This window comes from Sorex araneus, chromosome 3 (assembly GCF_027595985.1).
Source record: "Sorex araneus isolate mSorAra2 chromosome 3, mSorAra2.pri, whole genome shotgun sequence".
NCBI lineage: Eukaryota > Metazoa > Chordata > Mammalia > Eulipotyphla > Soricidae > Sorex > Sorex araneus.
The window spans coordinates 110,297,383-110,312,583 of record NC_073304.1 but is presented as its reverse complement, the minus strand read 5'-3'; the positions used below and the strand labels follow the sequence as shown (position 1 = coordinate 110,312,583).

The 15,201-nt window shown below is 43.8% G+C and overlaps 1 protein-coding gene across 1 annotated transcript in view; it reads left to right on the top strand.

The window, feature by feature from the left end:
- EGFR (epidermal growth factor receptor) overlaps positions 1-12,236 on the top strand; it is a 222,806-nt gene extending 210,570 nt beyond the window's left edge. Inside the window, exons 23-28 of the mRNA XM_055130606.1 lie at positions 547-693; positions 2,188-2,285; positions 4,214-4,381; positions 4,784-4,831; positions 5,472-5,574; positions 6,305-12,236. Of these exons, the coding sequence (XP_054986581.1) occupies positions 547-693; positions 2,188-2,285; positions 4,214-4,381; positions 4,784-4,831; positions 5,472-5,574; positions 6,305-6,663 (923 nt within the window). The 3' untranslated portion in view covers positions 6,664-12,236. The remainder of the gene's footprint in view (positions 1-546; positions 694-2,187; positions 2,286-4,213; positions 4,382-4,783; positions 4,832-5,471; positions 5,575-6,304) is intronic.
- Positions 12,237-15,201: the final 2,965 nt, after the last annotated feature.

The following is a 15,201-nucleotide window of genomic DNA, read 5'->3' as shown; positions in this document are numbered from 1 at the left end:
AGTGTTCTGGAAATGGCCTCTAGAATATCCAGACATATCTATATAATGTGCATCTAGAATCAAGGCCTAAAGAAAGTGTTTGGACCAATGGCAGGTCAGTAGATTGCAAGGGTCCTGTGTCTGCCCACACCTCCTGTCATTGGGAACCACTCTCCCTTCACCCTGATTGTCACTGGGGCACCATGAACATCCGACTGACTCAGTAGGCTCCAGAAACCTATAACATTTTTGTCTTTCTAGAGAGAATTTCATCTCTACAGGCTTTACTACAGCTTTGACTTTTTCAAAAATCATGATTGAGTTTAAAACATAGGTTTCAATATTTATCATAAGGAGTCTTTTCTTTGTTGTCTCCAGAATTTGTTGTTGTTATTTAAAGACTCATATTTATAGTCTTATTAGTAGTCACTGTCTTTGGAATAAAGAAAGCTTCCCCAGGCCACACACATAAAGGCTGCTGAGCACTGGCCACAGAGCCAGTGATATCCATTAAAGACACATTGTCTCCATTACTGCTGACTCATGAGTGACCTCTGCATCTTCTAGGAGTCACTGTTTGGGAGCTGATGACCTTTGGATTGAAGCCTTATGATGGGATCCCTGCGAGTGACATCTCCACCATCCTGGAGAAAGGAGAGCGCCTCCCACAGCCCCCCATCTGCACCATTGATGTCTACATGATTATGGTCAAGTGTGAGTGACCCCTAGGCCTTCCAACCTGTACAGCTGGACCTTAGCACCCAGAATGTCTGGTGCCTGCAGAGGTGCTGCTGCCTTCAGCAAAATGGTCCAGATGTCCAGTTTCCCCAAAGAAAATCATTCCTGTCATCCTTGAAGGCAGTCTCTCGAGTCCAGATACACTCGTAACACCCTCTTGCAGTTTCTTTAAAAAGAAGTTGCTTCATTCACCGAACACTGACTGACCTTTGCTCCTGTAAAGCAAATAAGCAAAACAAAGCTGCCCTAAGCCATTAAACCAAGTATTCTATTATTTGAGTTGGTCCATTAAAAGAAAAAAACTGTCCCACATTTTGAAACCTGTTACCAGACAGACTGAATGTTTTTAAATGCCTAACATGAGTAACCACAATTGGCAGATAAAATCAACATTTTTGTTCTTCTTTAAACCTTTCAGATAGTGGATTTATATGAGGTCTTCTGCATAAGTAAACATTTTAATCCAAATAGAGTGTGTTACTTGAGCGATATTACCATACTATTATTTCACAGCACCCTGCTTTTGGTAGATGCTATAGGCAATATTACACATACAATGAGCATTTACCTATGAAAGGAACATGGTAAAGCTGAGGCCAGTAAATGTCAATGCTTCTCTGAACTTTAGAGCACAGAGGTCATCTATTTTAACTCACTAGCTTTGGGCTGAGGAACTGGGAATCTAGAGGTTACATGATTTGTCTAAGGTCACATAGCAGTCTGGCCAAAAATAGCTTGACATCCTAATGATAGAAAATAAACATTAACCCTCAAGTGGCCCAAGGATTTCCAGTTGGTGGCTCTTCCTCCAGTCTGTTTAATGTAGACCGAACCCTTACATAATCAGTGGCCTCTTGAAGCCTTCTCCTGTGGAAGTCCCCGAAAATGCCCACCACCCACGTCCCAGGATGACTGCGCATTTGATCAGTGAAAACACCCACATGATTGGGTGGAATATCCACATTTTAGATTGTTCTAAATTAAATCTGGTTTCCCGGTGCACCAACAAGGATATTTGCCAAGTGAGGACCTAGAATTTGACCACATTCTACCGTGTCTGTGTTCTGGACACCGAGACACCTAGAACACAGACCTGGTAATGTCTCATGGTTAGAGAGTTGACAGTACAGGTTCCTACAGTCATGCTGCTCCATCACAGAGGCAGCAGTGCCAGAATGCTGAAGAGCAGGGGATGTAGGTATCTCTCCAATCTGATATATCACATTATTGTGGTCTTTCCTTGATTTTATTTTCTATTGAGGCACCATGATTTACAAAGTTGTGCATGGCCTTTAAATAGCTAGCATGCTATTATCCCAAGAATAAAAAGTCTAGCACAAAGATCTGGAGGTTTTTGTTTTGTTTGGGTTTGGGTTTTTTACTATCTGATTTGAGGAGATGTCCCCACGAAGACCCTCTTTATAATACTTCTTAAAATTTAATGGTCCTGTTTTCCTCATTGCTCTCCAGGCTGGATGATAGATGCAGACAGTCGCCCAAAGTTCCGTGAGTTGATCGTTGAATTCAGCAAAATGGCTCGAGACCCCCAGCGCTACCTTGTCATCCAGGTACTGATTACAGCTAAACTTTCTTGGGAAAAGTCCTTCTCCAAAGTCCCAGAGTTGTGGTCACTGCTCTCTAGGTCACCTGAATGAATACCCCAGTGTCTGTAGGCAGGGTCAGTCCATACCCAAGCTTGAGTGAAGCCCTGACGTGTTTACTTGCTCCACTGACAGTCCGTGTGGTTCCTGTCCATTCTGCACCCGCAGACACCAGCCCAAGGTGTCTCTCCAAATGGTGGTTGGCTAATGCCTTAAGTCAGTATAATGAAGAAGTGGGCTTTGGTGTCTGGCAATGCTCAGCTTTAGGTCCCTGACACTCCACATTAGATGAACAGAATCAAACACACAAGGTAGTATTAAAGATTCATTGAAAAGCAAAATATATGGAATCATACCAAAAGGTGTTCCTCTGTGGTTTAGCATATGTGAAGGAGGGTCTAGGGAGATGAGGCACAGCCGCAAGGATTCTCTGCCACCTGCTCCGAGGCCGATCACTCAGCTCCTTCCCAACCCGAAGTATGTCAGAGACTGAGAAGTTGCCCCCCACACTCCACCCAATATCTCAGACTCGAGTCCCAGATTTAGGCCACCGCCCATGTTTCTGACATTGCCCTTTTAAAAAAAATTAAGGAACTGGGATTTATAAAGTTACTGATAGTTGAGCTGACTGACATTATGTTTCCACACCTGCTCCCAGGGATGGATTCATATATGAGAGTGCCAGGGGGTGCAGGAACCCTCATTACTCACTGGGTGAATATTTTCTGTTGGGGGAGAGGGTTCCCAAGTGGCGCTCAGACACCTGGGGTCACTGTCTGCCTCTGAGGCCAGTGGTTCAAGGAAAAGGCAGCAGGGTGCATTGCTGCTCCAGCCCTGCAGTGCCAGGGACCTTCCAGGGACATATGGCGCCTCCTGAGCCACACCTGGCAGTGCGTGGGGCCTCCTGGCTGCACCCTGTGATGCTTAGAAGACAGTCTGGTGCCAGAGGTCAGTTGTGGGATCAGAACACGCAAGTTCTGCTCCTCAATCCATCATGATCTCTCTGAGCCTGTATGTTTTGTGTTTTTTGTTTTAAATAAAAGAATACAAGGCAGAAAACTCCAGGTGAATGGGGTGTGTAAGGCAATATACAGGGAAGGGCTGTGGAGCTTCCCTGGCCTCTGGGGGTACCATCCTCCCAGAAGCTTCTCCCAGTCACTAACTCAGGAGCTCCTGGAAGCTCAGCCTTGCAGAGGGCTAAAAGGGTTCACTTCATGGGTCGGATTGCAGCCTTGGTTAATCTCAGGTTCACTGCAAGGGTCGGATCACAGCCTTCGTTAATCTCAGGTTGCTCACCCCTGCCTGCAGGTGTGCACGCAGCACTAAAATTTCCAACCTTCTAACTACGGGATTGGTGCCACTGGGGAGTGACCTCACTGGCTTTCAGAGAAATCACATCACTAGTCACAAAAGACTCAAGGATTTTTCTCAGCTCATTGGAAAGTCCATGTTTTGGCACCAAGAACGGGATCAAAGGGCAAATATTTGTTTCTTCTTATAAATCACAAAATCCCAACACCTAGCCGTATAGCACACTTGGTCACAGTGTTGGTGCAACTGTCCGTCCCCCCACACCCCGCTGCCCCACAAGCTGTGAGCATTTCATGTCAGGGGCTTTCAGATGTCAAGGAAGTTTACTGCTTTAATTTGAGGTAGTAGCTATAGGAAACCAACTTCAGAGAACCAATGAGATGTTACTGTAACTAACCTCACCAACATCCGACACTGGCTGGCAATGCATGTCAGGAAGAAGGCTTCGGGGCCATTTTCCCTTTCTTTCTGTCATTTAGAAGGCTTGGCTTAATGTTAACTTGGTGTCAACTTCCACAGCTTTAATATATAGAGTTACTGAACCTTCGCTGGACCTTTGTAATGTCTCAAAAATCTCTACCCAGGGGGATGAGAGAATGCACTTGCCGAGCCCAACGGACTCCAACTTCTACCGCGCCCTGATGGATGAGGAGGACATGGAGGATGTCGTGGATGCTGACGAGTACCTTGTTCCACAGCAGGGCTTCTTCCACAGCCCCTCCACCTCCCGCACTCCCCTCCTGAGTTCCTTGGTATGGAATTTTTGTACACCCTCAAGCTGTATCTGCAGGTTTGAGCCCGTTGAGTTCTGGAGGAAACGCTCCTCCCGCAGCTGGGCTTTCTGAGGAGACCAGTGGGTTTTACCCAAGTGGGAAAGCCATGTCTGAGTTAGTTGGGTATTGACTCAATTTTTAAATTGATACATGTATTATTTTATCACTTTGTGATAACTTGATTGTAATCATTTTAGGACCACTAAGGAACACGAAGTTAAATCAAAAGTAAAAACCTGATTTTTTTTTTCAAAAGGTAGTAAGCTGAGACAAAATTAAGCACCTTTAAATTAGATCCACTGCACAACCCCACCTCCTCAGTGAGGAGCACGAGAATTGTGTCTGTGTACAACTTGCCCTTTGTTTTCCTTTTCTTTCCAGAGTGCCACCAGCAACAATTCTGCCGTGAATTGCATTAACAGAAATGGGGTATGTACATGCACTCAATAAACAGGAATCCCTGGTAGTTCTGAGCTAACGACCCAGGACCCAGATGATCTTCGTTATCTCCTTGTGTGACTTCTTCCCCTGTGGGTCCCTCACCCTGCCCCAAGGCTAGTCACTAGCTGTCACCTACTACTGTTGTGATAAGGGTGCCTCTTAGATCTGTACTTGCAGTACCCCTAGGAAGCTGGTAAAAATACAGATTCTCAGAGCCTGCTCTGGACCCCAGCTCTCTGTCGGGGCAGCATTCAGGTGCTGATTTGTCATAAGGAATGACCAGAACAGACGCCCCAAGCCACAATGGGATGCTTAAATTATCCTAACAAAAAATATAATGAATTTAAAATTTGGTCTCTAAATTTTAAAGTAAATTTTAAAGTAACAGGAGCCTGTGTGGTTATGGCTGCTCTCTGAAGGGCCAGAGATCCTTGCCATCTGTCCCTCTAGAAAGCCCCACTGGCGAGCAGGGATCAGAGAGTTCCCTATCCTTGGCTTGGGAGAGTGTGGGCGGGGAGGGGGGTACACACAGCATCTCCTGGGCCCCTTCTCAGCCCTGCAGAGTCTGCATGGAACGGTCTCCCAGAGTTTCACACTGAAGCCTTTCACTTTGCTCCCCTCCCGGCAGAGCTGCACCCTCAAGGAGGACAGCTTCCTGCAGCGCTACAGCTCCGACCCAACCGGCACCGTGCCGGAGGAGAACCTGAATGACTCCTTCCTGCCTGCTCCGGGTGAGTGACTTGACCCTGACTGGCCTGCTCCAGAGCCTGCCCTGAGGCAGAGGGGTGGATGAGCAGCTGGGGTTGAGGAAGAAGCAGCAGAGATGCCCGGCAGTGGGCAGCACATGCCCGGTCACAGCAAGCTGCTGACTTGCTGGAGATCTGTATCTTAGGCCGAAAACAGTAGAGATGGGTGTGGTCATGAGTTTGGGTGTGAGAAAGTAGACGTGTGTGAGTGTTTAAAGGCAGCTGCGTGTGAGTGTATGGCAGCTGTGTGTGTTCACTGTCAAGTGTTCTCGTGAGTGTTGAAGAGTAGACTGGTCAGTTTGAGAGTCTCCGTTCCTGTTCTCGCTGTGGCTCCGTTCTTGACATGTGAAACTTGTTTTCTGTTCTATACTTTATTCAGGCAGTCCTTATCTATACACACACTCACACTCACGGCAGGACGCCCTCTCAGAACTGTTTTCTTGGTGGAAATATGTGTTGCATATATACATATATGTATATGTACCTATGTGTATACATATACATACATACACACACACATAGATACATATATATATGTAGTTTGAGAAGTGGGGGAAAGGCACACTTTACAGCCATGGGAGGACATTGACCAGGCTTCCTGCCAGCCATGGTCAGTGCCTTTTATAACTTAGCCATGGGCAGGGCTGGGGAGACCCATCATTCTCTCAGGATGTTTCTTGGCCAGTTTAACTATTGATTTTTTTTTAATTTTCAGAATATGTCAACCAGTGTGTTCCCAAGAGGCCTGCAGGCTCTGTCCAGAACCCAGTCTATCATAACCAGCCTCTCCATTCAGCTCCTGGCAGAGACCCGCACTACCAGAACCCCAGCAGCAATGCAGTGGACAACCCTGAGTATCTCAACACCACCTACCCTGCCCACACTAGCAGCACCGATGCTCCCACGCTCTGGGCCCAGACAGGCAGCCACCAGATCAGCCTGGACAACCCCGACTACCAGCAGGACTTCTTTCCAAAGGAAACAAAGTCCAATGGCATCTTTAAGGGGCCTTCAGCTGAAAATGCAGAATACCTGAGGGTAGCACCACCCAGCAGCGAATTTACTGGAGCATGACCATGGAGAGAAACACCGGCCGTACAGACTCCAGATACTTTACCCCCATGGACCCAGCCGAGGCAGTGGATCCAGTCCCGAGACCATGCCTACGTTAACTCTCGGACTGTGGACTGGCTGTGCCATATTTGTTTTCAACAGCCCACCTTTCAGCCAGGAAGCTCCTTTCTTGGTTGCACCCTGGGGAGCTGCAGGTGCATTTCCTGAGATTTTTCTTTGTCTTCAAGCTGTGAGGTGCCCACAAAAAAAAAAAAAGAAGAAAGGCATCCAAGCAAAAATGTTGTCCACTGAGCAAAGTTTGCCATTTAATGAGGTATATTGGCATCAGGGAGGGTACAGCTATGAATAAGGATTTTTATTGCTTGGTGACCTTTGAGAATTTTGTCATTATTGCTTTTGCTTGTAATGACTTTTCTAGGGAAGAAACAATTATAGCACTTGCTGCATGAGTTGTTCTAGACTCAACTGTGACCTAGAAGCAAGGACCGGAATCTTCACAAATCCTTGACTCTACTGGTTTTGCACCAAGACCTTTCCCTTGTGAAACAATGAAATAGAACATGAAACCCTCTGCATATCAAGATGCCCTCTTAGTCTCATAGAGAATTGTGACAATTGTGATGAGTGCAAAAGGATAAGTCATTCTGACCATTACTGGGAGAAAAAAAAACCACAAAAACCCTAAGGGCCTAGCATTCTTCCTCGGATATACTTTTCATAAAATTTTTCATGGTACTTGCCCTCCGTCAGTTGACTAGTGTTTTCTCATTGTATGTTTTAGACTTGTTTATCTTCCATTTCTTCATTTTAAAACTCAATATATTTTCTCTATTAGCAAAAACTGACGGTACATCAAGTAAGAGGCCAAGGCAGCTCAAATTTCAGACCAACACATTCAAGATGGACCGGGGCAGTGCCCAGGTTCACAGGAGACCATACCACCAGAGGGAGTCTGAGATGAACCATGTGAAGTCCTTTGGTGTAAAGGGAGTGCGCATCGGAAGAATGAGAAATGAAGGTGCTCATCAAACCCAGTTAGCCTCCTTCTCAAAAAAAATTTTTTTTAGTTTAGGCTATCATGGAAGATAGTCTGATACCTTTTCACTTTTAAATGGTTTTACTCTTTGTTCTGTTCCAGTAAACGGCCTCTAAGAGCCCCTCCCCCACTTTGCATGTAGAACCATCCAGGCTTTGGGTCAACTCTGCAGGAACTGACAGTGCCTCACACCCTGTGAGATGGAAGCAGAGATCATATAGTATGAAATGCAACTGGTAAATAAGAAATTCAAGTTTGAAGTGAATGAGAATGCCTTCACAATATGAATGGGTGCTTTAGAAGAAGAAAATAAATCTTCTTAAAATAATTTCCCTCTACTGGGGATCCAACTAATAGATACACCCTCTTTTTTTCTGATCCTAGTGACCTTGCAGCCTGATCTGTGAGTGATGGTCCTTTGCCCACAACATTCTACATATATATCAATGTCTACACACACAAACATCCATTCAGTTTATCAAAAAATAAGGTGTTTTGCAGGGCATTTATGGGCTAAGAGTGTGCTGTGTTACACACAAAAACATTTTTTTGACTTCTAAATGACTGAATCTCAGATAGATTGGAGCCCACTGTTTTGTTACTAGAATACTTTATTCTATCTCAATGGAAAAATATACTAATTCCTTCTGTTCTCAAATACTCTAGCACACCTATGTTAGCCTGGTACTAAAGATATAAAAATGTATAAAAGCTTCATCCCCAACTCTCAGAAATTCATAATTTTGTAGAAGGACAGACTCAGATACCAACCCTAGAACTGCATGACAGTTGCCAGACAAGCATCTCAGCGGGAACCTGCCAACTTGGAGAAGGAGAGTGGATTCTCCACCAGCAGAAAAAGGCATGCTCATAGGAAGGACAGCAGAGTTGGGATGAGGGACTAGACTCATAACATGGAAAGTGTGCTCAGTCTCTGGCCAAGAATGTATCTTCCGGAGGAACCACTGATCAAGGTTTCTGAAAACAGTGGCAGCACTCCCGGCTTCTGTGCATCTGTCTCTGTTGGAATTTCAATGATTAGCGAGATAAAGCAGCCTTTCTCAGAGCCTGTAATGTATACTATTGGCAGGAAACCACTCTCCTTACTCACCTCAGATCTCAAGTCTTGCAGCCAGAGCTCACTGGGCTAAAAGGAGCCATTCCGAGCCTCTTCCCAGTCTGTGAGAAACAGCTCGGAGAGGAACTCCTGGAGGTCAGACAACAGCCATTAAAGCCTAGTGCTCTGGTCATTTGAGACAGCTTACTAAAATGGCATATAATCCATGACAGCTATTCAAGGTTTTTCTTTGTATTTCAGTTTTCCTGCATAAAATATAGTTGCTTAATCTTATTAAATTTAAGATTGTGTTTCCCATAATGTCCTCACTGCAGTGTTCTGGGAGGTCTCAGGGGCTGGTGAGGAGTCAGTGCCTCCAGTTCACTGTCCCCTACGGGCAGGACAGGAGGGCTCCTCAGAACTCAGGGTGTCCACAGCACACCTCTGTTGGCCACATTCCCATGCAGATGCTGACCCTTCGGTTCTTCCTCATAGCAGATGCCACTGAGACCCAGCCTGTAGTTCCTCTCCTTCAGGAGACCTTCCCTAGGGCCAACCTCAGAAGTGACCATAGGCAGAGTCTAGGGGACGAGTGGGAGTCTGGAGCTGCCACTGACAGCAGGCCCTGTCCCAGTGCACATCATCTCCAAGTTTCGAGGAGCCTGTTGTCCATCTGCAGATCCTCCTGTCATCTTGGGAAGTAAAGGGAAACAACTCTCCCAGTCTCTGTACCTGAGCCTAACTGTCTCTGATCTTATCATAAGAAGCTCTGTGGGAGCTGCCCATTGCATCCTGGATAATCCACAGTGCTTAGAATCTGTTGAAAGTTCCTATTTCCTCACTGAAGTTCTCATCGACTCTTGGTAAAAATCAAAACTTTGAACTTCAGCAAGGTCCTGTTTGAACTACAGCAAGGTCCTGTTCACATATGCTATTGCCTCTTGTCAGCTTCTGGATCTCTACCAAAAGTTTCCTAATTGAACTTATCTCCAAGGTAGTCTGGTTCTGGGAACTTTTCTATGCTCCCTCGGAATTATTCTGGCAAAAAGATCCAATAGTGGGAGAAGGCTCAGTCAATGGCTTTCCTCTCTACTCATGCAATGCAGTTTTCAACCCCTTTTCTCACGTGACTATACAGAGACAGACAAGGCCAATAATATGAATGGTAACCAAGAGTCTATTCCCACTGCCGCTACAATGCCCTGAACAGTTTTGAAGAAGGAAGTTAGGAGTCTCAGACCAAATAGATAAAAATCTTGGGAGACTCCATGTGATCCTCATGGATAGGCAGAGTTGAACCCTCATCTCTTCAGTCATCGCAGTCATCGATAGGCATGTGACTATGTGTCTGCACGGTGCCTCAGTTGGGGCCAGAATAAAAGAGACGGGGCAGAATGAAGATTCTCTGAGACAGCGAGGAAACCACATGCGATTCTCAGTATCCTAAAACTTGGCCCATACACCAATCAAGTTCTAATAATATGCATTTTCTACAGATTTAGAAAATTTGTCTCCTCCCAGGAAATAAGCTTTTGACTCTTACCTGACAGCCATTGAAATTGCCCTTATGTCTGTGTTGCATTTCTTTCCCTTAATAAGCACACATTTTTATTACAACTTAATGATATGTTTATATTTCCTTGTCTGGGGCTGTAAAACCTCTCTGAATAGATTCCTGTTTGGTGCCTCAGTTGCCAATGCACTGGTGTATTGGGGTGTTATATTTTTTTACTATTAAAATGACACATTCAGACAGCAGGATCTATAGATGTCAGTCTATTTTTGTAATTTTTTTTTGAGGAGGAGTATCCTCTTGATGTAGCACTGAATTTTGTAGGGTATATTTTTAGGAAAAATCGTTTTTCTACTAAACAGTTTACTTTAGAAAGACTGCAACTTAATAAAAATTTGAAATGAGAATTTCCTTGAACTGAGATAAAGGTCTCTGTCTTTTAAGACACAACCTCCATCACTGAGCTAAGCTAGAATATTATCCTGGTGAGGAGAATGGTACATTTATATTTATAGAATCAGAAAGGGCAGAATGCACATATAATTTAGTCCTGGTCTGAGGTAGTTTTCATTAAGTCTGTCCAGAGTGACAGTCATGGAGAACTTCTTTCCAGAATTACTGATAGATGAGCCCAGTTGCATGCTGACCTCCACTTGTCTGTAAATGTAAAAAAAGGCAATAACATAGCACTTTGTTTATACATGCTAATCTGACTCCGAAACAAATTGTTTTATTTTTACATTTACAACTGATAGGCATTTACCAACAGATAGAGCAGAAATATCCGGCAGGTCCCTAATGCTCAGCATGTTTTGGTGACTAATTTGGTTCATATGTGATGAAGTCCACCTGTCTCACCAAGCTTTTCCTTCACCGTCAAGAAGTCCATTCTCACCCCCACCCACACAGTGACCTTAGCTGTGGAACTTGGGAAAATCCTGAGGCCCCACTGTACCCAGATCCATGATCTACAAACCATAAGGGGTGAAACCCAGGCATTTTATCTTTTAAAGCTCAGTCAGTCTGAGACTCAGCCAAGGCTGAGAACCACCAGCCCAGAGATTAACCACTGGAGCTTGAACATACAGGAAATTTTGCCAGTGTGGAGATTTCGGGGGGTGATCCCAGGTCTAAGAACATTAAACCAAATGACCTTAACATCTGCCACTTAGAAACCTAGAGGTGCCAGCAGCTCCCACACAGATGCCCAAGCACTAGAGAGGAAAAGATTGAGCTGACAGCTGGAAGGGAAATATAGAACAGATACTCATCTCCCATTTCCTCTATTAAAGGTTGACTGGTGGTAAAATAAAGATAATGAGGCATTCTTGCTTTTTGCAACCAACTCACCACCCTCTCTTTAGCAACCAAGTGACCTTTATTTCTTGGATGAAAGAGAACTTGACTTCTTGAATACTTTACCAGAGAGGATATCAAAAGACTTGGAAAAGTACAGCAAAAGGATTCTTGCTTTAAGACACGTTTTGCATTTTTTCCATACATCATATCCAGGAATTAAAACTACATTGGTTAATATCGCTCTCTGTGTGTTTATCTGCACGATCACTGTGAGTGGTAGGAGGTTGTGTGTCTCTTGGCTGAATTACCTGCGTGGGTCCCCACCTGACACTGGCAGAGGAGATAGGAAGGAATTTTTAAGCATATTGTCTTTTTAAAAGAGAGTGAAGAAGCCCCTTTAACTCACCTTGGCTCCAGAAACATCTTGCTATAGAATCTCTTGGAAATTAAGAGATCCCGTGGATCTGACTTCAGCAAAAAAGGGCTGAGACAAAGCAATGAACTTCATCCTGAAATGAGCGAAGGCATCTATAGATGGTACCTTTTAACAATGTAAAGTTTTGCTATGAAATTGCTATTTGTACAATTGAAAAGCAAGATTCTCTTTTCTATGGTTTATACTGTTGATCAGAATATGATTGTACATTGACCATTAAAATTTTAGATGTATATCATTCATTGTTCTTGTCTCATTGGTACCTTATAGCGAAATACCACCTCCATCAATTGGTGTCTTATTAGTGACTATCAAACAATAATTTTCTTACTAATTCTTTTAAATTGGGTTAATTAGGTTAAATGGCATTCATTTTTACAGAAGTTTTAGGTTCAAAATTTCAAAGTGCAGCCCCAGGCACTGGGAGTTCCAGGAGCCTCTCTACCCCACTGCCAGTCTTCACCCAGGGGCCTGATACTGGTTTGGTGTCAGCCTGAGTGGAGTGAGATGCGGCTTTGTATGTTGTAGTCCTAAGTGACCCTCCAGACCCGGGTCCCATGTGCCTGTTCATACCTGCTCTGCGCTTCTCCTTCTCTCGTGGAGCTGAGAGGGTTCCCTCCTGAGAGATTTGCCTTGGGTTAGCCAGGCTTTGTTTCCTGAGAGCTCCAGGTGTGTGGGTATGTCCCAGTGCTCAGCTGCCCCCTGCTCCACATTGCTCCCCACATCTGGGAAACTGTATCAACCAGAACTTCATGCATTTCACTGCAGCAAGTCATGACTCACCCACCTGGAAAGTTTCCACATGTGTTGAGATTAAAGCGGCAGTACCAAGAAAACTGAGGTTGCAGCTTAAGTGCTTGAACAGAAAGACGGGTAAGAAGAATCTTTGAATTTTCACAGCTACAGAACCAAGTGTATGTGAATATTTATGAATTTTAGGGTGGGCACATGATTCTCATTCATAGTGACAAAATCTCATAAAGAAAAAGATTAACCCCCAGCTCCACCTAAGTTTTTATAGTATTGAAAAAAATAACTAGTTACATTTGTAGTTACATGGGGAGTAAAATGTAGTTATCTCACAGAGAGATTTTAGTACAAAATGTGAATTCAGTGAATCCATAAAAACATGAAGTACCCCCACTAAAACTTTGACAGCATATAAACAGAGAATACATGAAAAGTTACAAATGACTGCAAAAAAATTAGGAAACCACTTGTTGGACTGAAGAGATGGCCCGGTAGACCAGGCACACACCGTGTATGCATGGTCACTTCCCATCCCAGGCATCACACAGACCCTCAGATCATCACTGGGCATGGTCTCCAAGGGCCTCTGACCACCACCCCACTTCCCTCGCAACACTTAGCATCTTGGAACCTGGGCATTCAACACAGGCATTGACAGAGTGCCCCAAATATTTCTTAAGAGACCCCCTCAAAAGAGAAATGTAATCACAAAAACGTCAAATAAAATGATTAGCCTTTCTTCACACTATTGAAATATAAATTGTTATTAATGTTTTGGAGACCCATCAAAGTTATAAATACAAAATTTATATATATATATTAAACCATTTATTTTATGTAAATATAAAACCATCCTTTTTTTGAAGACTTTTATCCTTTTATTTCCTTGCATTGATGAGTCTTTGTGTAACTCTCACAAATTATAATAATTCTCTAATTATTTAATTTTTTTCTTTAATGAGTCACTATGAGATAGAGTATTACAAAGCTGTTCATGATTGCGTTTCAGTTATACAATGTTTAGACATCCATCCCTCCAGAAGTGTAATTTCACAGCTTTCCTCCCACCTTTTCAAACTAATCCCAACCACGCCTGCCTCTATGGCAGGCACCTTTCTTCTCTCTTTCTCTCTCTCACTTTAGGCAATTATGTAAAAATCATCCTTTAAAAAGGTGGTTTCTTTTCTTGTAGAGAAAGTTCTATAAAAGCATTATTCTGGATTGAAGATAACTTGTCTCAAACCTGTTCAAACCCTAAACTCCAATGGGACAATCGTTGGCGACAGTTCTTATAGAGGGATTGGGTGGACAGGGTCCTAGCGTGACTCCCTACATTCAAACTAGTATCCTCACACCAAAAAATAATAATAATAATTAGTTAATTGAAATGGGGTCAGAGGGTCTTGCTATCCACTCAGTGAGAGCACAGAGAGGAAGCTCCCATGGGCAGGTAGGAAAGAGGCCTTGCCTGAACCTCCCTGGGCCATACCCACCTAGACTCCCAGCCTCCAGACCCTAAGAAACAACTGTCCTTTGTGTCACCCAGTTTATGGCATTTTGTTTGGGCAACCAAAGATGCTATGACAGATATTCAATCAAGCATGCAAAGATATTTGACTCAACATGTTCCCTAAAGCATTGTTTGTAACGGAGAGAAAATTTGAAAAAGGGCACATCTATCAAAAGGGTAATAATTAAGCCATGGAGCACAGTCATAATCATATCAAGTTGTTAAAAAGGACACAATAAATCTATGAGCAATCACATGGAGCTACTGTCCCTTTATACAACTTTACGTAAAATATGTTGCCGAGTACTAGGTTTTGCTTTTAAAGGAAACTTTCATATTCCTACTTCTGTTTGTGGGCATGCTAAGCATGTGTGTGATTGCATTATGCCTACCTGTGTGTTTTTGTGAGTGTTTGCGTCTGTGTATTCCTAACACCCTCTGAAAATTTTTGTTTTGTTTGGGGATCACACCAAAAGCTCATCTCAGTGCTCAGGGATCATTCCTGGATGGACTCAGTACCCAGGGTTCCAGGAATCAAACCTGGACAGTCAAGCTCTCAGCCCGCTATATTTTTTCTTTGAACCCTGGAAATAGCTATTGATAGTAGATTTGCTCCCTGTGGAGGGGAGCCAGCAAAATGTGGAATAATAAATTGGCCAGAAGAGAACTTTACCTGTTATTTCCATACACCTATGTTGTTTGCATTTTAATGAATCTACGTGGCTTTAGTAGTTTTGGGGGGATATAATTTTTATAGATTTCCTTCCCTTTACTTACAACAAAATATTTAGCATATTTTCCTTCCTCCTCGTCACTCTGCCCAGAACAAACCGGAAAGCCATCCTAAAAGAAGGAAGTCCTTCCTCACAGAGCCACAGGGCAGGAGGGTGGTTCTCAAGATGCCCAGGGGGAAATGTCAAGAGCAGGAGGGCAGACC